Raw genomic sequence first — 24,835 nt, 5'->3', positions numbered from 1 at the left:
GAAAACACAAATTGACATGAATCCAAAATATACTGATGATTGTGCTGTCAAACAATGAAACTATATGGAATCTAGAAAAGGTTGTGGGGGTCCCTGCTTCATCTCTCTCTCAACTAAGTGGTTGTTGGCCTGTAAACGTTGAAGACCCCTGTCTTCAACGCTAACCCTAACCCATCTAAGAAGATTTGGCAATTTATTTATGGTCACAACCCACATACAGCTCAACTCATAAACTACCAAACACAAATGTCCTAACTTTTTTTTCTCCCCGATGTTGACATACAGTACTTAACTGGGGGTCCTTGAATTGAAAACTTTGAGACCCACTGCCTTACATACTGTAACTTCTGTCTCACCCTTTGGAGTCTCCAGAGTGTGGTCTTTCCTAGGGCCATTGGTTGCGGTTCGTCCCTGTCTGTGCAGCCAGCGGGTGGTACCAGAGCTCTTGTAGCCACAATGCTGGCCTTCGAACGAACACATCCTGGCCACCGAGCAGGGACGGTCCAGGAGAGCCACGTCGTCGATGGCCACCCGTCCATCAAAGCCATAGCGGATAGCCTCGAACACCAGCTGTTCAGAGTTGACAGGAAAGAGTGTGAGTAACAATGTAAAGAGAGCAGGGGGCCATCGCCATACAGTACATGTTGGACATTTTCCTCAAAATTGTTTTTTTGCCACGGACAGACGGTCATACAAAATGAGCGGACAATAATATGACCAAAAGCACATAAAAGCCCTGAATGACCATAACATGCAGGGACGTGCTGGCCATGGGGAAAAGCGGGACAACTCCCGAACGGCCGGTTCATTCCCGGCCGGTCCAGGCCGGCCATTAGGAAAAATAATTAAATAAAATGTCGGCCTTCGTTCCATTTTGGGGGCTGTGCGGCCAACAAAGTCGGGCAGAAACCTTGTATCTCCAAGTTTCAAATTTGTAAATTTTTTCGCAAAGCAAAGCCCTGCTTCATCATACAAGGACGTTGCACAAAAGTAGTGAAAACAGCAGATCTACAAGCACACAACGCCACGCACCGCGAGGCGTTGTGTGCTTGTAGATCGGCTGTTTTCAGTAGTTTAAATCATTTTTAAAATGATAAATACAAAACAAACGGTTTTGGACATTTTTCTACCCGACAACGACGAAATATAACAAAAAATAAATAAAAATGAGGGCCTCTCCAACTATTTTTCCCGGGCTGAATCAGGGGCCCAGCACGTCCCTGATAACATGTCTAACTCTGAAGGTGTTCAAATGAACAATTATACGCTCTCAGAGTTAAGGTGGTCCTTCCTGGCAAACAAAACATTTGAGAACCACTGGTACCAGTGGACCTAGGGTCGCAGTAACTCATGTCATACAGTATATAATCTGAAGAAAACCTGGATACTTGACATTCAGTAATTGGGTATTATGACAAACTAAGAACATTACAATGGTGTGTAAAAAATACAATCTAAAATTTGCCACAGACGAGGCCACGTCTTTGCCATGGACACGTGTGTACGGACATGTTTATGACCCCTGAACGAGGGCAAATGTGAAAATACTGGGGACTGCCCCATAGGTCGAACTCCCGTTGGGTCAAACAGCGTCGGCATGTTAGATAATCACCCGTGAGCGTCGACAGGTTAGATAATCACCCGCGTCACGGTTACTGAGGTTAGGTTTAGGGTTAGGTTTAGGCATAGTTTTACTGAGGTTAGGGTTAGGGTTAAGGTTAGAGTTTGGTGGTCGATCCAAAGGGTGTTGACCTAATGACATGTTACCAAAATACTGGCATTAATCCTATTGTCCCTATTGTGGGCACATGTTTTTCAACACTCTCTAAACGTTTTAAAAGTTTTCAACACTTTTAAAAGAAAAGATATACATTCACATTTATGTTCACATTTATTTAAAAAAAAAATAGCTTAGCTCGACTGCCTTTGTTTTTCTTTTGTTTTCTTTGTCTTTCTTTCTTTTGGGTATCTCTTTTGTCCTTTTGTGTATGTAAAGTTTGTTGTAAAAGTAATAAAAAATACTTGAATGACAAAAAATTTAAAAACATAGGCCTACTCAGACAAGCTCACAAAGTGTTGGGATTCAAGACGGCGTGAGCTTGGAGATTGGCTATTTTCATTATTCGTCATCATACAACTAAGTAAAGACTTCAGTGGTTGAAGCGAGTCGCAAGAAAAGCTCATAGGTCAGGAAAGGAGTTTCTTAACGTGTTTTAATCAACCCTCAACGTAGTAATAATTACCCATGGCAAACATCTGTGCTCAGCTCACCAACAATCTAAAGTTTAAACTGTTGGAATCAGCATATCTCACATTTGTGTGCTATTGGGGTTGACAGATGAGCACTAGCACTGGTGTACAAGATTTTGTTTAGAATGATCACAGGGATTTTGTCAAATGTACAAATAGGCAATGAGTGGGGTTTAGCTTGGTTTTAGTTCAATTAAGAAAATACGTTTGTAGCAAACAAAGGCTTATTATGATATTATTAACATGTTTTGGTCAATAAGACCAGACTGATCACGTGGATCACTCAAAACTTGTCAGTGCTCTTTTCCTCTAAAGAACTAGCAAACTTTGCTGTGTTGTGTTAACATATTTCACAAGTTGTGGATTTGTTTCCACACACTATGGCTCGATTTCAGATAATGTTCTCAGGAACTATGCTGGGCCCTGCTCAGGAGGTGGTACTAAGCCTGAGTTCCAGGAACCCAGAACGTATACTTTCAAAATAGTAAAAAAAGAATAGTTAAAATAGCCACCGACAAGGCATCTACAAGCTCACAACGCGTCACGTTGTTAGCGTGTACATCGCTATTTTTGATTCATTTCATGAGGTTTTCTTTTATGGCATATGGGTAGTTCTGGTTTTAATTTTATTTAAAAAAATAAGAAACAAGAATTGACACACAGTCAATATAAAATCTGTGGATTGGTGTGTTGACGTTAGTGTAAAAAAAGTTTGAAAAAAAAAATTTTTTTGAAAAAAAAAAAAAGTTTGAAAAAAAAAATGTAGAAAAAAAAAAGTTTAGGTCCAAAAATGTGTTAAAAAATCGACCTGATGGTGGCGCTATATGGGACAGATCCATGTCGATGAGATAAGTGTAGACATACTGTGTAGCGATTTGTGTGATTTTAGGGCAAAAACTGTAGGAGCAGTATTCAAAAATGTGTTTTAAATAATTTGGCGGGGGTCCCTGGAGCTGCGGGGGTCCCTGGAAGGGTGGAGGTTGTGGATTGGCAGACAAAGATTGTGTGTGGAAAATTTCACATGGATAGGGGCAAAAAAGTGTGATGTGACGTGACAGACAGACTGACGGACAGACAGGCGGTGGAGGTTTTCATAGTAACTGCGACCTGACGGTCGCAATTATAATCATTAGTATTGTTTATTTTCATTATTATTATTAAGGAACTCTAGAAATCTCAGTTGGAACTGTTACCCCAGTGACCCGATGCTGGATAAGCGGTTGAAGATGGATGGATGGATGGATGGATTGATGGATGGAAGCTACTTTATTTACCATTATTGTGTACTCCGCCACATGGGGAGCAATCTTCAATTCAATCTTCAATTCAAAGAAGCTTTATTGGCATGAGAACACAAACGTTTACACAGTGGTGGAAAAAGTACCTACATTTTTATAATTAAGTAAAAGTATCAATTCTGCAATGTAGAATCACTCTGTTACAAGTAAAAGTCCAGAATTAAAAATGTACTTGAGTAAAAGTACAAAAGTATTGGTATCCAAATGTACTTAAAGTACCAAAAGTAAAAGTACAAAATGTTTGAAAATAGCAGATCTACAAGCTCACAACGAGTCGCACCGCAATGCGTTGAGCTTGTAGATCGGCTATTTTCAAAAAGCCTTGGTATAACATAGGGCTAAAGTGGTTTATGTATGTTTTAAACTTTAGTTAAAGTTAGATAAAGTACTATGTTCTATCCGTCTGTCTTTCTTTTCAAATCTTTTTTATTATTAAGGTACAATGTCACAATGAGGCAGGTACACACATAGTGATGGCACCCCAAATCACATTCCAATCACAATAATCATTGGTACAAAATAACACAAGATCTGAGGCGATCACGGTACGTACACATTCAGTTGTAAGGAAGAGAAACCCTGCCCTTAAGAGATAATAAAAGAAAACATTTTTTCCCTCCATATACCCAATTTAGTGTCAAGCCAATTCCCCCATCCCCATACTCTACGTTAAGACCTATCCCTGCTAATCCCCACAGTAGTCATTGGGAGGGTAAAGACAACAACGGGTCTCCTCCGATACCCGATCCGTCATGCCACCATCTTCTTTTGACCTGACATTAAGGAGCTTCACCAGGGGGGCGTAACGCATGTGGAGGTACACGCTATCCTCCCCGGTTCCACCCCTCTCTGAACAGGCGCCCTGACCACTGTGGGAACCGTTAATGCAGAGACAAAATCTGTTCCTCCTCCCCAATCGACTTCCCTCCCACGAACACAGCCAATTGTGCTCGTTGGAGCGCCCGGCCAAGCCGAATGCACCATGAAGGTAGTGCTCCATGGTGGTGGACAGGAAGTTTAACCTGCCCACCCAGACGCCCCAATACTGGACTGCCACCGGGTCCCAAAAGGCAGCCCCCAGACATCAGAAATTTAAAAAAACAAAACAAAAACATAATAGGTTATATAATCCCAGAGGGAAGGTGCTATGTGGCGACATATTTATGTAAAAGGTAAAAAAAGAAAAAAAAAACTAATGTCCATGAGTCAGTTGTAAAATAAAGTAAGGCCTGCCAGTCGAGAGAGGCTGCTGTTACAACCAAAAAAGAAAAAGTAACAAAAATAGTAGTGATACCACCTCCCAGCCGGCAGAGGCAGCGTAGAACCATTAATTGTCGAGCGCATAGGTCGAGCGTGGTTCAGAGTTCACAGTTTGGTCCATCCTGTCAGAGGCACACAATGGCGGCCACCGACCAAAAACAAACAACCAACTCAGGCTATCAGCATATTAGAGCCACATCGTAAGAAGATGAAGTATAAAAACAACGAAAACATATCGAGAAGTCTCGACTACAATCATGTCATCATAAAGTGCAAAGCATTCGATCGCTCTCTAACACTTAACTAAACCGCCGTAACGTAATCGTCATGTACGGAGAGAAAGAAACAGCGCATATTATCATACCACAGGCGCAATAGAATTCGCCGTAAACAAAATACCCAATTGAGTAAACAAGTGGTTCGCATTAACCGTTGGAACGGACATGTCTACATACGCCGTTTGATCATATAATATCAGTCAAAAAAGGGTTGCGTATTTTCGTCAGAAAAGGAAATAGGAAAATTAAAGAAAGAAAAAAACCCTGTTAGCATGTACTAGCTAGTTAGCCAACCCCACACACTATCGACCATTCCCGTCTGTCTTTCAATCAATGTTATATGAGATACTTAAAGTGTGGTTCCTGTGGAAATAAGCCTCGGCTTTCTAGGATCTCTAGTTGACCTTGTACCAGTGATTTGTACTGTCATGAAACTGTACTTTTTTCTATTGCAAACTTCTACATTCTTCAATCAATCAATCAATCAGTTATTGCTTTGTAGATTAGCATTATTGGGCTAAATGTAAAGACGCTACGCTGCGCCAACCGTGAATTCAACACAATCTGCTGTTGAGCAGTTTAACAAATTTGCTACGTACGTCTACACAAACGGTCAGATTACAAAGATAAATTGCTTAGTGAAGGCTCACGGATGTCACCATAGGGTACGCTCCAGCAGAATGTCCCGTAATGATCGTATTATTTAAAGAGGAGCATTTTAATCCGATCGGTCGTCGTTTCCTTAAAAAGGTATTAATGTATCTAAGTGCAGTACACCTCGCAACCGATGGGGTCGCATGGCTGAAAAACAACAGAAAATGACGTCTGATCGGATTAAAATGCTGTTTATTAAACAATACGAAAGATACAGGTAATTCTGCTTGAGCGTACCATACTGTGACATCTGTGAGACTTCAGTAAGCACTTTATCTTTGAAATATGAACGTTTTTGTAGACGTACGTAGCAAATAGGTTTAACTGCTCAACACGAGGTTGAAGTGAATTTATTACACACCGTGACTCGTGCGTTAGCCTGCAGCTAGCGCTAGCTAGCGTTAGCCTGCAGCTAGCGCTAGCTAACGTTAGCCTGCAGCTAGCGCTAGCTAACGTTAGCGTTAGCCGTTAGCCACACATCCAGAATAGTCTAAGTCAATTTTCCAACGGCGAGTGAACGATTGCATTCCGAGTTGGGTCGCCGTTTTATTCCATGAGTAATTGTGTATAACATGCCTGCGTTAGCCTGCAGCTAGCGCTAGCTAGCGTTAGCCTGCAGCTAGCGCTAGCTAACGTTAGCGTTAGCCGTTAGCCACACATCCAGAATAGTCTAATATATGTCAATTTTCCAACGGCGAGTGAACGATTGCATTCCGTGTCCTTCATGGATTTTTTTCCCCCTGGCTGTCAATGTTTTTATTGTTCAAAAAGAAAACGTTCTGAACGTTAAAACTAGAAAGTTTTACGATCATGACAATGTGACAAACGGAACGGATCCTTTTTTTCCAAACTCGAGAAGAAGAACAGCGCCAGAACAGCGCAAGGCCGCTCCCAATCATGAAACTAGCTCGGTTACCATGTGACATGGGGACAGCCAATAGGCAAATAGGTCGCCTAGGTAGCCTAGGTAGCCTGAATGTCTCAGCACAATCGCACGTCTTTAATGAAATCTGTTTCACAGATTTAAAAACATAACAGGGTTATGGAAATTCTCAGGTTAGGTTCTGGGTTACCCTTCATGGTTGACCAAAAGTCACCCCATTTAGAACGGGTACACATTATTGTGTATCATTATTTTATGCTTTAACTATTGAAAAATAGCAGATATACAAGCTCACTGCGCGGCACCGAGTGCCGCGCTGCGAGCTTGTAGATCTGCAATTTTTGATCGTGAAAATTAGAATTTTGACCCGATTCTATAAGTGTCTTTTGAATCCTTCTAGGATTTTTGGAAAAACCTATGTTTCTATGTCAGCAATCTGGCCAGCCATCGTCAAAGAAAAGGTCCTTTTCACTTAACTAGAGCTCAGTTAGTCTGTTCTTGAGAGACTACTATGTCAGTGGTTCTCAAACTTTTTCATGTGAAGGACCCCCAAAATGATATTTATTTGGCCACGGACACCCATCTCAAAATATTTAGTGAAAATGAAAATACATATATTCATAGATTTACACACATTTTCACGACTTTTTCAAAAATAGCAGATCTACAAGCTTGCAGCGCGGCACTGTGAGCTTGTATAACTGCTATTTTTCACTGGTTAAAGCATTCAATAATTCTAGGCCTAAATGGGTTAAATGATAATGTACCTGGTAGCTAGAGTGCTGGTTGGGTACTGTTGCTTGGCCCTCGTGCCATACATTTCCATGGGCACCAGTTCGGGTCCAGAGCAGATCTTCAGATCCTAAGCTATCCATCAATTTGACATTAAGCACACCTGGATGGGTTGGGTGGAGTGTCAAGTATGAAGGAAGCAGTGGGGAGAAAGGGGTGTGTGAAAGTAAGAAAATAGACATAAGTAAGTTTTCCCTTTTCTTTTTTTACTTTAACTAAGAGATAATTGAAAAGATTCACATAAACCCTTGCATCAATATTTGGGGAATGTCATAATAGGCAATTGTGTTCTGCCAAAAAATTGCTGATAGCTGATGACACAATGTGTTGTACTGTACTGTATGCTTGTACAGTATATTGTCTATTTTCGAACATTTCAATGTTTTTCAATGTTTTAAACATTTTGAAATGTAATAATGACATGCACCAAATAGGGATGCCAACAATGAACAATCTTATGAACTTAAAGGAGCTATAGTCAACTTTTTCTTGAAAAACGGATGCAACAGCGCCCCTCCCTTAACATGTGTGGTCATAAAAGGTACTGCAGGCCTGCAGGCTACATACAGACACGCACACACACACGGACGGACGGACGGACGCATACACACACGGCCACGTATAGGAGACGGTGTAACCACCGCTCAAAAATGTTATATGTATGAAAATGTTATAAAAAAATACGCTTCATATATGTGTTTCTATTAAAAAATGACCACAAAAAGCGTAAAATAATGATAAAATAATCATTTTGGCCATTGTCAGGCTGACACTTTGTTTACATTCTAGTCTATTCTTTGATGTGACTAGGATGTAAACAAAGCGTTCTTTTCCCTCCAGCTCACCTGTCTGTGGCCCATAGAGTTTGTAATAGAACGTGAGGCAGCGCTCGCGAGAGCTCGCCGCTTGTGGAAACGACAGCAGGCGGCCGATGGCGCCACGCAGCTCTGGATCCCAGACGTCTACAACCAGACTTCTACCTGGATGTTGATCGAGAGGGAAGGACATGAGGGGTCAGCGACTTTCGACACATTATAGACATTATGGAGACGTTTGGAATGGTTGGTTGTAGGGACGGGACGATATGAAAATGTCATATCACGATTATTGTAACAAAAGAAATCGATATACGATATTAACGCGATAATCAAAATCCATTATCCTTCTGTGGAACATTTGCCAAAAAATAGCAGATCTACAAGCTGAGCTTGTATATCGGCTCTTTTTTGGCAAAGACATTTGATAGAGAGTGAAAAAAAGAAGACTGTATCAAGTACATATATTATAAGTATCTTTTAACAATTCTAGAGGGTTTAAGTGGTACCGGATATGCAGCTTGGAAAATAAAAGGTGAATTGAACCCAAAGCATGACGGAGAACGATATCACGATAAATTCAATCTCCACGATACGATTATCGTGATTGTTTTTTATCACGATATATGATAATATCACTTATCGTCCCATCCCTAGTTGGTTGGTAGTAAGACAGACAAGACAGACAGACGCCCATCGTACCGACTTCAATGGTGTGATCCATCCCAGGAAGAACAGTCCAGTCAAAGTTATCAGTCTTATCCTGGTACCAGCCACAAAGGCTGTCTTCAAAGTTACATGCCAGATCTGTCCAAAAGACAATCCCAATAAATTGCCTGTCACTGAATATGAACGGCAATAAAAGCAAAAACTAAAACAACAACAACAACACAATCTTAAAGGTCTTATGACATCAAAAAAATAAAATAAAATAAAATAAAATCATTTGTCTTTTTTCATGTTTCCTGATCTCAATTACACCCCAAAAAACTGAACATTCAACATTCAGTGTTTTTTTCTGTAATCTGTAGTTTTTTTTAATAATTAGGCTAAGAAGTTCATTTCCCCCTGGACGTACGCATCATCATCCAGGAGAGGGTGTGGTTGTAGGAGGGGGTGAACAACCAAACTGGTAAATGGTGCATTGGAACATTACAACCACAGAGGAAAGTAACATCAAAGGTGATACAGGGTGTATCACCTACATCCACACCCTCCCCTGGATGATGATGCGTACGTCCAGGGGCAAATGAACTCACTTTTCTGAGCCCAATTAAATAACTACAGATTACAGAAAAACCACAGAATGTTGAATGTTCCGTTTTTTGGGGTGTAAGTGAGGTCAGGAAACGTGAAGAAATACACTAATTAAGACCTATAAATCATCAACCTGTACGAATAAGGCATTACCAAATGAATGTCATGCTCTCCCTCTCCTCCAGTATATTGAAGTGCAATACTACACACTACCACCACCACGGTTATGCAACATCACACGTATATATGTGTATAAAACCACATTTCAGGCCACTGTACCTGTTGGAGACGATGGCAGATAGCCGGCGTAGCAGTTATTATAGCGCACGTCTCTCACTTTGAGCTTAGCGCAGTGGCACAGCTTTTTAGCACGAGCTTCAAACGCCAGCTAGGGAAGGGAAAGATGCAAAGCCCAACACAGATTGATTCATTATTAAAGCTTGGTTCAGGCTGCAGGTAAATAATGTACAGTATGATTTGTTTCTCAAATCTGATCTTTAGGACTGACTGGCCACAATGTTCTTTGCAAGTACTGTAAGTAGGGGTGTAACAATACATTTTAATAGCGATACGATACGCATCACAATACATGGTTAACTTTCCTCAACTTTCCAACATCCCATCGTGCATTGCGCAGAATGTGCAGGCAGCTTCCGGCGTCGCAGCCGAGAGTGATCTACAAGCTCACAACGGTTGCATCTGCAAGGCGACGTGAGCTTGTATGTCTGCTGTTAACCGGAAGTGTCCCGCAAATAATGCTACAGTAAATTCTCGCGGAAACAGGTGGATATGATACATGGACGATATTGGTTCATTCATGGCAATACGATATAGTAACTATTTAGCAAAAATCTGTGTAAAACATGTACAAAATCTATTACGGTATTATGAAAGTAAACACTGTGATTATCTAGCAAATACATGGACATTATATTTCATGGACAAACCCACCTTGACATGAACACAGAGATTACGCACATTTATCGATAGACCAAGAGTAGCCATATGGAATGGAAAGGTAATTAGACCCCTCTTTTTCATTCCCTCTTAAAATTGCCAAATACAAGGCACAAATACTTAGTTTCCTTACAATCAATTATTTGCATTGCAAAACGATTCAATACTCAGTATCGCATTTTAAAACAATACGATACGATACAAAGCCAAAACGGTACGATATTTTGCTTTTGCAAACGATATAGTATATCATTGCAAATTAAAATAGATTTTTCGATTCAGTTACATTATCGTTACACCCCTAACTGTAAGTGATCAGGTCGGGTTTGTTTATTCGGACGTCTTTCACCCATCTGCATGTGGTAACGATGCAACAACATGTGAGTAGTGCTTAACTTATCTGAATTGAATCGCATTTGAATTAGATTAGAAAAAAGCAGTTGTTTGTGTGCGTTTTTCTGCTGTACAGAACTGATAAAACTAATTCAAAGGAATAAATGTCTACCTGAAAACGATATTTCCTGGCTCCTAAGGGGACCGTAGCCGACATCCATGACTCTGGATCTTGACCCGTCTTCCCGCTGTACTCCCAAAGCTTAGGCTGGATGCCCAGCACGCTGTCAACCACCCTGAGAGACACCTCACCTACACAGGGTTCCCACACATTTTTACCAATTAATTTCCAAAACTTTTTCCAAATCTTTTCCAGAATATTTAACCCAATTTCCAGGACTATATAACAATAATTCAGCTCAATAACAGGCCGCTTACTCCTATGCGCAATGCCCAAAGACAGGTAGTGTATGCCAGTGGTTCTCAACCTTTTCAGGCCGTGGCCCCTGAAATAATCATATTGTGGGGGAACACCCACCCTGACGAGCACTGAGAGTTGAGGAATTTTGTTTAACATGGTTCTATTGTGAAAATAGCAGATCTACATGCTCACAACACCTCGCGTTGCGAGGCGTTGTGAGCATGTAGATCGTCTATTTTCACAATTTCTGCCTCTATATATTTGACAATTTGGCCTTTTCAGAGGTATTAACAAAATCAATAACCAAAGACAATGCATAGCTATTTTTTCCAGGACCTTCCAGGACCCTTGATCAATTCCAAAACTTTTCCAGTACAGGAAAATATTTTTCTAATTTCAAAATATTTCCAGGAATGTCATGACTGTGAGAACCCTGTTGTGAGCTAAATCTGCCATTTCCACGATTTATGCAAGCACCGACTAAGTATAAAATAGGACTTAAGATGATAATTTCAAATGGTTTGTTGATAATAATTGAAAATACCGGTAATCAATAGTTTCTTTTTTTTTTCTATAATTTTTATCCCACGATTTTGTAACACATTTTTTTCCACCCAGTGCCAATTGCCTAAACCTGTAATCCTGGTTTCTGCTCTCCCTCTGCCACACCTGGGGAGGCCTGGCTGGCCAGGGGGAGGCAGTATAGAAACCAGGATTACTGCATGTTTTTGTGAGGGTATCTACTATCTACCCTAGGAGACACAGGGAGAACATGCAAACTCCACACAATAATCGATAGTTTCATTATGGGTATGAATACTGTACAGTACACTATGGAAGTAGATATGGCAAGTAGTGTGTGTGTACCGATGTGAATTGGATTTCCAGTCAGAGCATAGGAGAACGTGACGTTACACGCTGGACCAGAAGGACCCAGGAGGGGGGTCAGTGTCTGGGCCTCGGTTAGCTGCTGGCCTGGGGCACGGACCACATACAGGTACTCTGAGGGGGAGAGAGAGAGGGGGGGCAGAGAGATAGAGAGAAAAGTACTGATAAAGTTTATGAGACACAGGTATCTCCTATCTATAGGGCGTCACAATTATTACATAATCGTCTAATCGCAATTATTTGACATAATCGCAAATATTTGACATAATCACAAATACTTTGTCATGATCGTCATAATCGTGAATGTTGAAAAATGTTCACGCATTTACAAACATTTTCAGAAATAGTGGAAATAGCAGATCTACAAGCTCACAACGCGTCGCATCGCGACGCGTTGTGAGCTTGTAGATCTGCTATTTCCACTATCAACGTTATTTTTTAAGTAGAAAGTTGTCAAATATGTCAGTAATTTCTTTGTATATTCAGGTTATGTGTCATATCTGCCATGTGCAACTTCAAAGCCTAAAAGCCCAACAGAAATTTTATTATCAACGACAAATACACAATTAAATTGTTAATCGCAATTATTTGAGTGACAATTAATCGTCATGTAAAATGTCATAATCGTGACAGCCCTACCTATCTATAACAAAAAAAAAACAATTAAGTTGTTCTCACTCTCTCTCTCACTCACACACACACACACACACACACACACACACACACACACACACACACACACACACACACACACACACACACACACACACACACACACACACACACACACACACACACACACACACAGTGTGAGAGACTATTGTACCATCATTGCTAGTCTCATTCTTGTGCAGCACCCACTGTTGACCTCCTATGCTTGCATCAGTCCAACCAGTGCTGCCCCCAGCAGTGGAGAAATCACCTGGGGAGCAAACCAATGTCACTTAAAAAAAAAGAAGTATCACAACGCTACTGTAACTTCGTAACTTTGACAACAAAGACAAAAATAAATGTTAATTGGAAATGGTTTGAAACAGATATTTGCCATTAAAAAAATATTGTACATGAACAAGGTAACATAATTTTTTTATCTATATTCTATAATCAGTGGTTCCCAAACTTTTCAGCTCGAGACTGGAGACCCAAAAGAGAGATCAGACGTTTGCCCGAGACCCAAAAAATAAAAAAAAATAAAAATACAATAAAAAAAAAAATAACTACTTCTTTGTTTTCCAATTTATGCAATTTAGCTTTTTCTTTTTTATTACTGACCACAGTTGGCTTCATCCTCTCCATTGTTACAGTCAGGGTGGAAATCACACATCTGCTCGGGCTTATCAGTGCAGGGATGTCCGGGGGGCTTGGGGAAGGTTGGATTAGACTGATTACCTGTAAAAGAAGACAGAGTATTTACTGGTCCCCGACTCCCAGCACTGGGCGGGGGGAAATACTTTTTTGCATTCACCCCGCAGATGATGCTCGGATGGCTCAGATAAGAGCATGGGTGACGCTGTTAGGAGTAGACTAAATAACATCTAGGCTAATTGTCCTACTTATATTGATCCCAAATTAACATGGCCATGGGGTCTATTTGGCATAAATGCCCCTGTCCCCACTACAGTCACTTTGGCAGTCATGCAGAATGCTCACCCCATAACATGATTTATGAGACTGTGGCAGCTCATGGATGTGTTTGTAATGACAACTAGTAACACATTCATGAAAATATAAATTTGACCACAACAAATAGTGTAAAAGCGATAGGTTTATGGGCTCCACTATATGCTATGAAGGATGTTGGGATCTGCTGGGGAAACTGGACAACAGGGGCATTTCTGCCCAATAGACCCTAGCCTAGTAAACTAGACTCCTCCTGCCTTCTGAGAGGATGTGGACATCAGGGCTGTGGACATCAGGGAACTCCATATATGGGCATAAAAGGGATTTAATTAGTGTGACATCACAGTGACATCAGAGCATGATGGCATCATGATGACACATTTTTACGGTCTATGGGTTTGCCCATAGAAAAATGTGTACACGTCTACACAGACAAGCTGTGACATTTCTCATGGTAAGTATGAAAATGAGCTTATATGTTATTTAGCCATGATGAGCCATGATTCTCCCCTCTATAAAACATGATTATCTACTATTATGATTATACTAGGAGGAAGAATTTTTCCAAAAAAGTGTACAGAAAGAGTTAAAATGAGGCCGAAATGGTTAATGTATGTTTTGTAATAATAATCAAAATCTACAAAGTAACTAGTAACTAAAATGTCAAATAATTAGTGGGGTCAAAGTACAATATGTGCCTCTGAGATGTAGTGGAGTAGAAGTAAAAGAACAGAAATTTGGAAATACTCCAGTAAAGTAACCAGTAAGACTCCCTAATCGGGAGATAAGCGACCGTTGGTCGCTTATCTCCACAAATAGGCCAAAAGTTTGTTTTACCAATTATCAAGACATACGGGCAGTTGACAGTTTGCCATGGTTACTCATTGAAGTTGAATCTCCATATATGGAGATAACCTACGCATCACACTAAGTCTGACCTCACCAGCCCATATTTGGGCATGAGCAACTTATGTCTCCATATATGGAGATATGATGACATCACACAGTCCTCAGCCGATGATGTGGCGTGATGTCATACAATACACAAACGAGCCCTACAGTATAAAGGGGCAATTCTTGCCAGGAAAGAAGCATTTCTTCGACTCAGACCTTATCGCCAGGGTTGGCTTATAGCAGCTGTCGGTAGGACCATATATGGATTCTGTTAGTGTGGATCTCCTAACAGGGCATCATCTGGGATACAATCCCTTTTATGCCCATATATGGAGATCCCTAACAGAATCCCTTTCATGCCCATATATGGAGATCCCTAACAGAATCCCTTTTATGCCCATATATGGAGATCCCTAACAGCATCCCTTTTATGCCCATATATGGAGATCACTAACAGCTAACAGAATCCCTTTTATGCCCATATATGGAGATCCCTAACAGAATCCCTTTTATGCCCATATATGGAGATCCCTAACATAATCCCTTTTATGCCCATATATGGAGATCCCTAACAGAATCCCTTTTATGCCCATATATGGAGATCCCTAACAGAATCCCTTTTATGCCCATATATGGAGATCCCTAACAGAATCCCTTGTATGCCCATATATGGAGATCCCTAACAGAATCCCTTTTATGCCCATATATGGAGATCCCTAACAGAATCCCTTTTATGCCCATATATTATGGAGAAATCCCTGCTCTGAGTATCTGACATCAGTGTGATGTCACCTGTTTATGCCCATATATGGAGATCCCTGCTCTGCGTATCTGGTTGCTATGGTAAACAGTTGGTTGCTAGGGTAAAAAAACATGGTTGCTATGGTAAACAGTTGGTTGCTAGGGTAAACAGTTGGTTGCTAGGGTAAAACCATGGTTGCTAAGGTGGTTGCTAACGTACACTAACAGACCAGCAACAACAGACTGTTGCCACAGCAACGTACACAAAGGTTTGTGTACACATGTGGTGTGATGTCATACTGATGCGGAGATATGAGCAGGGCAAAGGTGTGACGTGTGACGTGTGACGGACGGACGGACGGACGGACGGACGGTGGAGGTTTTCATAGTAAACTGCTCCCTGACGGTCGCAACAAGTACATTGACTACATGTTACTTTACACCACTGACTGAGCTACGGCCATCTCAATACAGAGATCATACTCTGTTACTTACTGTTCTTACTGTAAAATCCTCAGCCTTCATAACTCTGAGAGTGTACATATGAAACCAAATGGACCCTCACATTTGATCTCATTTGCACCTTTAGTTATACATGGATGGATAAATAACACTGAGGAGTTTACTGTGTACAGAGGAGAGGACATACTGTTTCAGATGTTGATTGTTTTATCATTGTCATTATCAAGCAGAATGCTTGTATTCTTGGGAGTGTAGAAGTGATTGAAAAGATTGATACCGTTTGACAAACGGCATTCAGGAGACATCATGATGCTGTCAATTGCAATCCCTCCATATGCGAAATCCCTCATTGCCGCCATGAATATAATCTATAAGGAAATAATTGACAGAGAAAGACTTGAGAGAAGAACGGTGGATAAGGTGCGAATGAACTTAATGCCACTATGCACGTGCAATTACAAAGGTCATCTTACAGGCAAGAAACTATAAAGACTTTATATACCTTTTTTAAGACATTAAGACATGACTCTCAAAGTGGGGTTAATTGCATTATCATTTCAACAGCTAGACGCTATTAACCCAATGAGATAATGTACAGTATAAGAATGACTATCCAGAACATAGGTTCACTGTACTCTTTATTATAATTCTGAAATCTATAGTATAGATAGGTGTAGAAATCTGTACTTAATCTACTGTTATTCTAACAAAAACATAAATACAGCATCTCTCTCTCTCTCTCTCTCTCTCTCTCTCTTATGTGGCTCACTGGACAAGATCTTTATAAATTGTTTGGCCTAAAAAGCATTAATTTGCTGGTCCTTGACATGAAAATGTTTGGTGTTTACTAAACAGTTGGTATTTATTCATTTCCATCTTTATGATATATCTTAAAAAATTATAGACATCTGATCAATTACTCACATGAAAATCGGAGTCAGAGTGAATCTCCACTTCTGCCTTCACCCAAAGGTCCCCCAGAGCGCCACCCCTCTCCCATACGGGGTAGATCTTAGTATCTGCCACTAGTACAGTTAGACCCCCGGACCGTGGGCCAAACTGATGGGTGTACATCACCATCTGCAGGAGGGCAAAATGTTCAACACTTGGCTCATGTTACCAATGGGATCAATGAATCTCACATGTACGTTTATTATGTAAAACACTTCTCAATTTTCAATTAAAACTGTTTAAATAAGAAGGGCTTTCTGTCAGTCAGTCAATGAAGAAGATGAGATGATTGTAGGGGGGCAACAGTTAAGTATAAAATATATTAGTTTTTGTTTTTTTCTTTTAAAAGCTAAGCTTGTAGATCTGCAATTTCTTGCAATCTTTGGATGACACAGTTGTACGACTTAGTATAAAATATGACTGTTGAGTTGAATACTAATCGATTCCAACGATTATAGACAATCAAATAGGAAAATGCTATATTCACATCAATTCATTTTCATAGCTATATCATTACCTTGCAGGGATGTGTGCTATTGGTGGGCTCAAGGAGAGGACTCTGAAAAGATGCCCAATCATTTCCACCCCCCAGACCACCATCAGGCACAGCGACGTGAAGGAAGTGACCTGTGGTGGAAATGTTATCATAAACAACAGAACGTACAGTACTATAAACATCGCTGTTGTTGACAGGTTGAAAAACCATGTTATGTTGTTATGTTTTGCTCATATTTTAAGTGAAAATAATATCCGCCTGATTGTACATTATCATGCTTATTAGCAAGGGAAGAAGACGACAGCCAACTCATGGCCTCCCCTAAGTAACAAGAAATCTTGTGAAATTGAATTTCGCCAACCAATCATCAAGGACGATGATACACGAAAGAAGAAGACAGCTAGTTAATCAATGACAACATGAATGATGAAAAAAATATATATAATAATCACCATGTTGGCAGAGCAGGCAAAGAGTGGTCTGTTATACAGAACAGACATGCCAAAATGCCTTGATCAACAAATCAGAATCAATGGATTTTTAACATTGTTACCGGTATGTAGATTAAAAGGTACTCGGCTCAACAAGGTATGGGGTTTGAGTGGTTAAAGTGTAGTTTGGGGACCCGGTGATAATCAAATGGGGGTCCATGGCCTAATGCAGGGGTCTTCAACAGCGGTCTGGGACCCCTAGGGGGTCCTCAGAGTTACTACAGGGGGCCACCAAACCTTTGTGTGATAGAATCATGTTTTTTACATTAACCACTTGAACCCTAGCATCCCTATTCTGAGCAAGGTAAATAAGAGGTAAATACAGCCACGCCCCTTTCGCTATCTCGCAGTTCCAACCGGCAGATTCGTCGCACCATGGGTGCCAAACTGCAGCCGGAAGTTGGGTGGAAGACTGTGGAGCAGCCTCCCAGCAGCTCACATGAACATGAACAAACACTATTTATGAAAAAGTGAGACCTTTATAACATACTCAGCTCAGGAAAATAAAAGAAGGCATGTCACACATTTTTTTGTGCTGTGTGGATTTTCGATGTGTGCTCTGTGTCATTTTATAGCACTATCTAAAGAGCAAAAAGTATGTTTCTAAAAGTGCCAAGTATCGCGAGACTATCCACTGTTTCCTGTCTGGGAACCAAATCTCGCGAGACTTCGGAGACAGAAACGATTATTATTTACTGTTATTATTATTATTTCATTATGTACTGTGCACATCGAAAAGCAAGTGATTGTAAAAATACCTTTGATAAGTCTTCTTTTATATTCCTGAACAGATTATATGACAAAGGTCTCAGTTGTTCATAAATAGTTTTTGTTCCAGGTTTGTTCATGAGCTGATCAAGCCGGCTGCATTCACTGATGCGACCGCGGTTTTCCCAACGACCCTGAGCGCAACGGTGGGGGCGGGGGAGTGTGGGAAGGCTATTGCCCATCGGCCCCCACCGTTGCGCTCAGGGTCATTGGGAAAACTGTGGTGGCTTCACTGACGCTATCGCACTTCCGGAGCGAGTTCTGGCACCCATGGTGAGCTTAATAGCCAGACATGGCGCATGCCTGGTGGTCACGTGTTTCCATTCCTTCTAAAATAACTTCCTTGATTCTGAGAGGAACATTAGCCAAAAATAGCAGATTGCGTTGTAAGCTTGTAGATCAGCTATTTTTGGCAAAGAGGTTTGTAGAGGGAAAAGAAGAGCAGATTAAAGTATTTGACGGTTCAAGTGGTTAAATGTCTGAAAATACACATTACCCCAACAGGATGACAGTGCTGTCAAAAGTCTAAGCTGTCTAAGAAATCTATGAACATTTTTAATCTGCAACACAATTTTATGCAATAAGTCCCTGCTTCATCTCTCTCTCAGCTAAGGGGTCTTTGGCCTGAAAACATTGAAGACCCCTGGCCTAATGCATCTTAAACTGCGAGTCTTTGAAATAAAAAAGGGTTGAGCATCACTGGCTTATGGTGATATTGGTTGTTTCTGAATTGAGACCGACCTGAGGCAGTGTTCTCAGAATGGTCCCTTCCTGGTCCCTTCAGAGGCTCGGTGGTAGAGATATTTTCCTGATTGGTCCGCTGCCATTTTAGAGTTGAAATAGACCTCAGGTCCCAATCGCACAAGCCTGTCTCAAAGTCACAGCCCCAATAGTCTCCTAAAGACACAAGAAAGCATATCTCAAAACAACGCTACTTACCATTATCTCACATAGCGAGGCAGATAAAGTGCATATTACAGGTGAATCGTTCACTTGCGGATACAAGCACCAAAATTGGCACACATACTCCTTAGGCATTGCTCTTTTCAGAAAACCATCTGGCCAAAAAAAAAATCAAGATGGCGGCCAATTTTCATGATGGCCGCCATTGAATATACAGTAATCTTGCATTCTGCAATAAAATCCCATAGACTTGTCCTATTTGAATAATTTTGGTGTCAAATCATACATTTATCACTATGTAGAATCCAAATTTGGACCCATGGACTTACTCAATGGCTTCCTTGTACCATATATCAGTCCCGGAATCTTAATATTCTGCTAATAGTGTGGTGCGATGCGTCCAAAAAACAGCTCCCGTAGGATTTTTGTGCTAAAATTGATCTTTTTGCAGATCCTGGTTCTATAGAGTCCAAACTATGAGAAAATGATGGGTGTCAACTTTTCCGGACCCCCACCCCCTTTCTGGGGGTCATCTAGTTTGGGACCTGCATGCCAGAACAGTACGCCAGCCAGTTAATGTCCAATTTTCTTAATATTAGGGTTGTTTTGTAGGTTTTAAAACATTCTGAGTTCATTTATTACACTTTTGAAGCAGCCAGAATAAGCTTTCTGACTTTTGGTTGGGGTCTTTCCTCACCTGGGACCCCCCCAGATGGACCCCTGAGCCTATCTCAGTACTCGCTCTGCTCCTGCTCCAGAACAATGTCATATTAGATCATAATTGAAGCATAAACTTTTTTTCTGAAAACAAAAAAAAAGTAGTAACAAATACCAGGGGTCTTCCACAGGGGCTTCGGGACCCCTGGGGGTCCTCGGAGTTACTACCTAGTGTGATAAGAAGTGTACTTCTAAGGATTTCTTTGCTAAAATGTATTTTTTTACTGCTTTGGCATTTATAGGGACCAAACTGTCAGAAAATGATGGGTGTCAGATTTTCCTGACCCCAGCCCCCTTTCTGGGGGGTCATCTATGTTAGGACCTCGCAGAACAGTATGTCAGCCAGTTAATGTCCAATTCTCATAATATTAGAGTTGTTTTGAAGGTTTTAAAACATTCTAAGTTCATATATTGCACTTTTGAAGCAGCCAGAATAACCTTTATGACTTTTGGTGGGGGTCTCTCCTCACCTGGGACCTGCTCCAGAACAATTAGATCATACTTGAAGCATAAAAGCTTTTGTACCTGTACCTGGGCTCTGTAGCTAATACCAGGGGTCTTCCACAGGGTCCGGGACCCCTAGGTGTCCTCAGCGTTACTACAGGGGGCCATCCAAACGGCTGTTTACCCATATATGGAGACCCCCTGGTACCCATATATGGAGGTCCATGTACTGTATATGGAGATATGCTGTGAGAGCCCAAACATGCTTACTCAGTTATTTGTTATGTGAAAGTACTATGATATCCATGACAACTGACAACATACCCTTTTATGCCCATACATGGAGATCCCTGTCTGTAGAACCAGTCACACAGATATGGGCTGTCTTGGCCATCTGTCTTGGCCATATATGGATTCTGTTAGTGTGGTATGTGGCCAATGTGTCCTCCATATATGGGCATTCCCATATGAAGTCCTGTTAGATATGGGCTTAATATTGAAGACATCAGGGAACTCCATATATGGACCTTGTCATACATCTTGAATCTATGACCTCAGCATCAAAGGCTGGATTGGGGTATGTCCCTGTGACAAACTATTATCATGTCCACTAGGGGTACTTAATGTACATCAAGCAGCCTCACAGAAACAGGACATAGACTCCTAGACATAGACTATGAGCCTCAGGGCTGGGCAGTGGGTTGCCTTTGGCCAAAGACAGAACTTAAAGTGGATTCTGTTCATGACCTGTGTTGCACTCTTGCAGAAAAGAGCAAAGGGATGCTCTTCTTCCATGCCTTCACTGGCTGCGATGTTGTTTCAGCATTCCGCGTAAAGGGGAAGAAGTCTGCGTGGCAAACCTGGAATGTTTGTGATGAGGCTTCTGGTGTCTTCAGCAAACTCAGCCATTACCCACCTGTAGTGGATGATGAAGACCTGAAAACCTTGGAGAAGTTTGTGGTCATGATGTACGACCGATCCAGCACAGCTGAAGGTGTCAATGATGCGAGGTTGGACTTGTTTGCTCGGAAGCAGAGGCTATACGAAGCCATTCCTCCAACGCAAGCAGCACTGAAGCAACATGTGAAGCGCGCTTCCTATCAAGCGGCCTGCATCTGGAGTCAGTCAACAGTATGTCAACCAGAAATGCAGACTCCTGACAACTGGGGCTGGACCAAGAAAGGAGATCTGTGGCAGATTGATTGGACTGAGCTCCCACCCATTGCAGAGAGTTGCCAGCAGCTGACCAAGTGTGGATGCAAGTTGGAATGCTGCAGTCGATGCAAATGCTACCACTTTGGTCTGACCTGCACGGCACTGTGCAGCTGCAGGTGCGAGGTTTAGAAGCGTTGTAGTATAGGCCTACTATACTATTGTACTATACTGCCTAGGCCCTAGGAAAAAAAAAAGAAAAGACAAAAAAAAAACTACCTCCTGCCTCGACGGGATCATCACCTTATCGTGGTGAGGCAGTTTGCGTGTCTCCATGACCCCCAGAGCTATGTCGGCAGGAGTCTTGTACTCCTGTACTCCTGGCAGGGTTACCCAAGTCAAAAAGGTCGAAGAATAGAGACTAGACAAAGAGTGATCCCACGGCGCTATTATATCTACCATGCATTTTAGCCGCGTCAGCCGCTGTGCATTGAAATCCGCTCTGTTGAGTTACTACATTACTACATTACCCCCCCCACACACACACACACACACACACACACACACACATACACACTATAAACCTCTAACAATACTAAGATATACACTACCACCCATTTTATCCGAGTCAGACATAACACAAACCTCTAATTTAGCAGAATATTAGGATTCCGGGACTGATATATGGTACAAGGAAGCCAGTGAGTAAGTCCATGGGTCCAAATTTGGATTCTACATAGTGAAAAATGTATGATTTGACACCAAGATCATTCAAATAGGACAGGTCTATGGTATTTTATGGCGGCCATCTTGAAAAATGGCCGCCATCTTGAAATTTGATTTGGCCAGATGGTTTTATGAAAAGAGCAATCCCTAAGGAGTATGTGTGCCAATTTTGGTGCTTGTATCCGCAAGTGAACGATTATTTCTGTTATCTGCCCGGCTAACATACTTTGGCTAAGGGTCGGCAACTGCTTTTTGACATGAAGTGCCATGTTTTTATTTTCTTAATGATAATGATAATGAATTTTATTTGTATAGCACTTTTCCAAACAAAGTTACAAAAAAACTAAAAATACAACAAAGCATAGAACACTTATGATACACAAATATCAATATACAAGAGTAGAGTGTACTTTCACAAAACACTTCTTTACACAATTATGTGAAACATTTGGTGTAAAGGTATGTTTTCAGAAGTGACTGGGATGGTGCTAACCGTAGTTCCACTGGCAGTGCATTCCACATCCTGGGTCCCCGAGCGGCAAAAGCATGATCGCCCCAGGTTACCAGGTTAGTATTAAGGCCTTTTAACAGGCCCTTATCCGAAGACCTGAGGATGCGCCCTGATTCACGAGGGGGCAGCATATCCCGTATGTAAGTGGGGGCCAGGCCATGCAGGGCTTTGTAAGTAATAAGCAAAAATGTAATCTTGATAGCTAGCGTACAGTACCATAACAACATTCAGTTTAATTGCGTCACCACATCAAAAAACTAATATTTGTCCATATACTGTACATAGTGTATGCCGTAAAAAAAAAGAAAATCTTTCACATTAGGTTGGGGGTGCCCACACTTTTTTGACGTGAGATCTACTTTTAAAATGACTAGCTCAACATGATCTACCCATCCAAAACGTTTTAGCTGAGGGCCTAAGGGGGGCTTTGGAATAGCAGCACTGGCGTTACATTTTAGACAAACACACTTACTGTAAGGGGGAAATAAATGGGAAATGTCTTCATCCCATTCTGTGTGGAAGTGGTAGGTTGTGGGGTTCTTTGTAATGCTACCGACTCTTGAACAAAGTATTGCATTGGAGGTTTGCCTTCTTTAGAAGCCATGAAGGGAGCTGACAGGCCCTTCTTGGATGTCATATTGACATATTCTTTTTATATTTTAATTATATATTTTTAGAGGCATGTCATCATTGTCATGTGGTCTACCTGCATACCCTTGGTGAGCAGAACTGGTAGATCACGATCTACCTTTTGGGCACCCCTGCATTAGGACATTGTAATGATCAGAGCTATTACCCCCACCTAACTCCCAGACTCCCACCCCATCTTATTAATCAGTAAGAGTTCATTTTGCATACCTGGACACTGATGTGATTGGGCACATTTAAAACACATTTTTTATTTAAAAATAAAAATCCTCTCTCTCACACTGGCATGCATCGTGCCAGTATTGGCACCCATGCCTAAGGTTGCCTACCTCTGATAGAGGGTTACTTGAGTAAAATCTGAGATCCATAGATAAGAGCAGTACTGTGACTTTGCACTGCTGAATGTTTATCAGTATGTGCAGTGAATCCTACAACAGTGCCATAAAGATACAGTACAGTATATTCCTGGAAATCTATTGCACTTGGCAACTGGCATTGTTCTGTTTGTGAGCATCATCGATTCATATTACCGTAGCTCCAGTGTTTCACTAAGCATCTATGAATCACTATCCATAGTAGGCTATGTCTTGTAACGTACTGACACTGGATGTAAAAACAAGGTGACCAAGCTTTTGCTGGGGCCGGCCAAGGATCTGGAGTAGACTGCCCCTTCACGTTAAAGCTGCTCAGTCGATGGACACTTTTAAATCACTGCTGAAAACATATTTAGTTTATTTTATTTTCTCAGGCCTTTGAGCACAGCTGAGACTGGCACCCTAGGACCTGCCCTACTCTTTCTGTTATGTGCTGTTTCTTTGCCTTAAGTAGTAATAATTAGTGAGGACCAATTATATGACAATGTGTTGAAAATGGGTGAAGGGCTCATTTAAGCATAGAGGATATCTCCTTGGCATCTTACCGCATGTCACCTCATCACTCCCGTCACCACAGTCATCACTGCCATCACAGACCAGACGCTCGGACACGCAGCCCTCACGCCTACATTCAAACGTTCCTTTTGGACACTCCTGTCCTGGAACTGGTACTGATGATAGGGAGAGGCAGAAACAAGAACAACATACAGTACATTATTATTACAACATTGGTGATAGAAATTCATGCCCATATATGGAGTTCCCTGATGTCATCAATAAAAAAACCATATCTAACAGGACTTCATATGGGAATGCCAACATATGGAGGCCACATCGGCCACATACCACAC

General features: G+C 41.3%; 1 protein-coding gene across 1 annotated transcript in view; it reads right to left on the bottom strand.

Annotated features, from left to right (window-relative positions):
* mamdc4 (MAM domain containing 4) overlaps positions 1-24,835 on the bottom strand; it is a gene marked incomplete at both ends in the record, with an annotated part of 38,743 nt that overhangs the window by 11,894 nt on the left and 2,014 nt on the right. The window contains 14 exons of the mRNA XM_080743553.1: positions 357-570; positions 7,391-7,518; positions 8,261-8,395; positions 8,933-9,037; positions 9,767-9,875; positions 10,950-11,089; positions 12,066-12,200; positions 12,913-13,008; positions 13,359-13,475; positions 16,081-16,171; positions 16,728-16,883; positions 17,272-17,381; positions 19,251-19,406; positions 24,530-24,655. Coding sequence (XP_080599679.1) covers positions 357-570; positions 7,391-7,518; positions 8,261-8,395; positions 8,933-9,037; positions 9,767-9,875; positions 10,950-11,089; positions 12,066-12,200; positions 12,913-13,008; positions 13,359-13,475; positions 16,081-16,171; positions 16,728-16,883; positions 17,272-17,381; positions 19,251-19,406; positions 24,530-24,655 — 1,818 coding nt within the window. The remainder of the gene's footprint in view (positions 1-356; positions 571-7,390; positions 7,519-8,260; positions 8,396-8,932; positions 9,038-9,766; positions 9,876-10,949; positions 11,090-12,065; positions 12,201-12,912; positions 13,009-13,358; positions 13,476-16,080; positions 16,172-16,727; positions 16,884-17,271; positions 17,382-19,250; positions 19,407-24,529; positions 24,656-24,835) is intronic.

This window comes from Nannobrachium achirus (genome assembly GCF_963921795.1).
Source record: "Nannobrachium achirus genome assembly, chromosome: 15".
Lineage (NCBI taxonomy): Eukaryota > Metazoa > Chordata > Actinopteri > Myctophiformes > Myctophidae > Nannobrachium > Nannobrachium achirus.
This window is presented reverse-complemented; position numbering and strand designations above follow the sequence as displayed.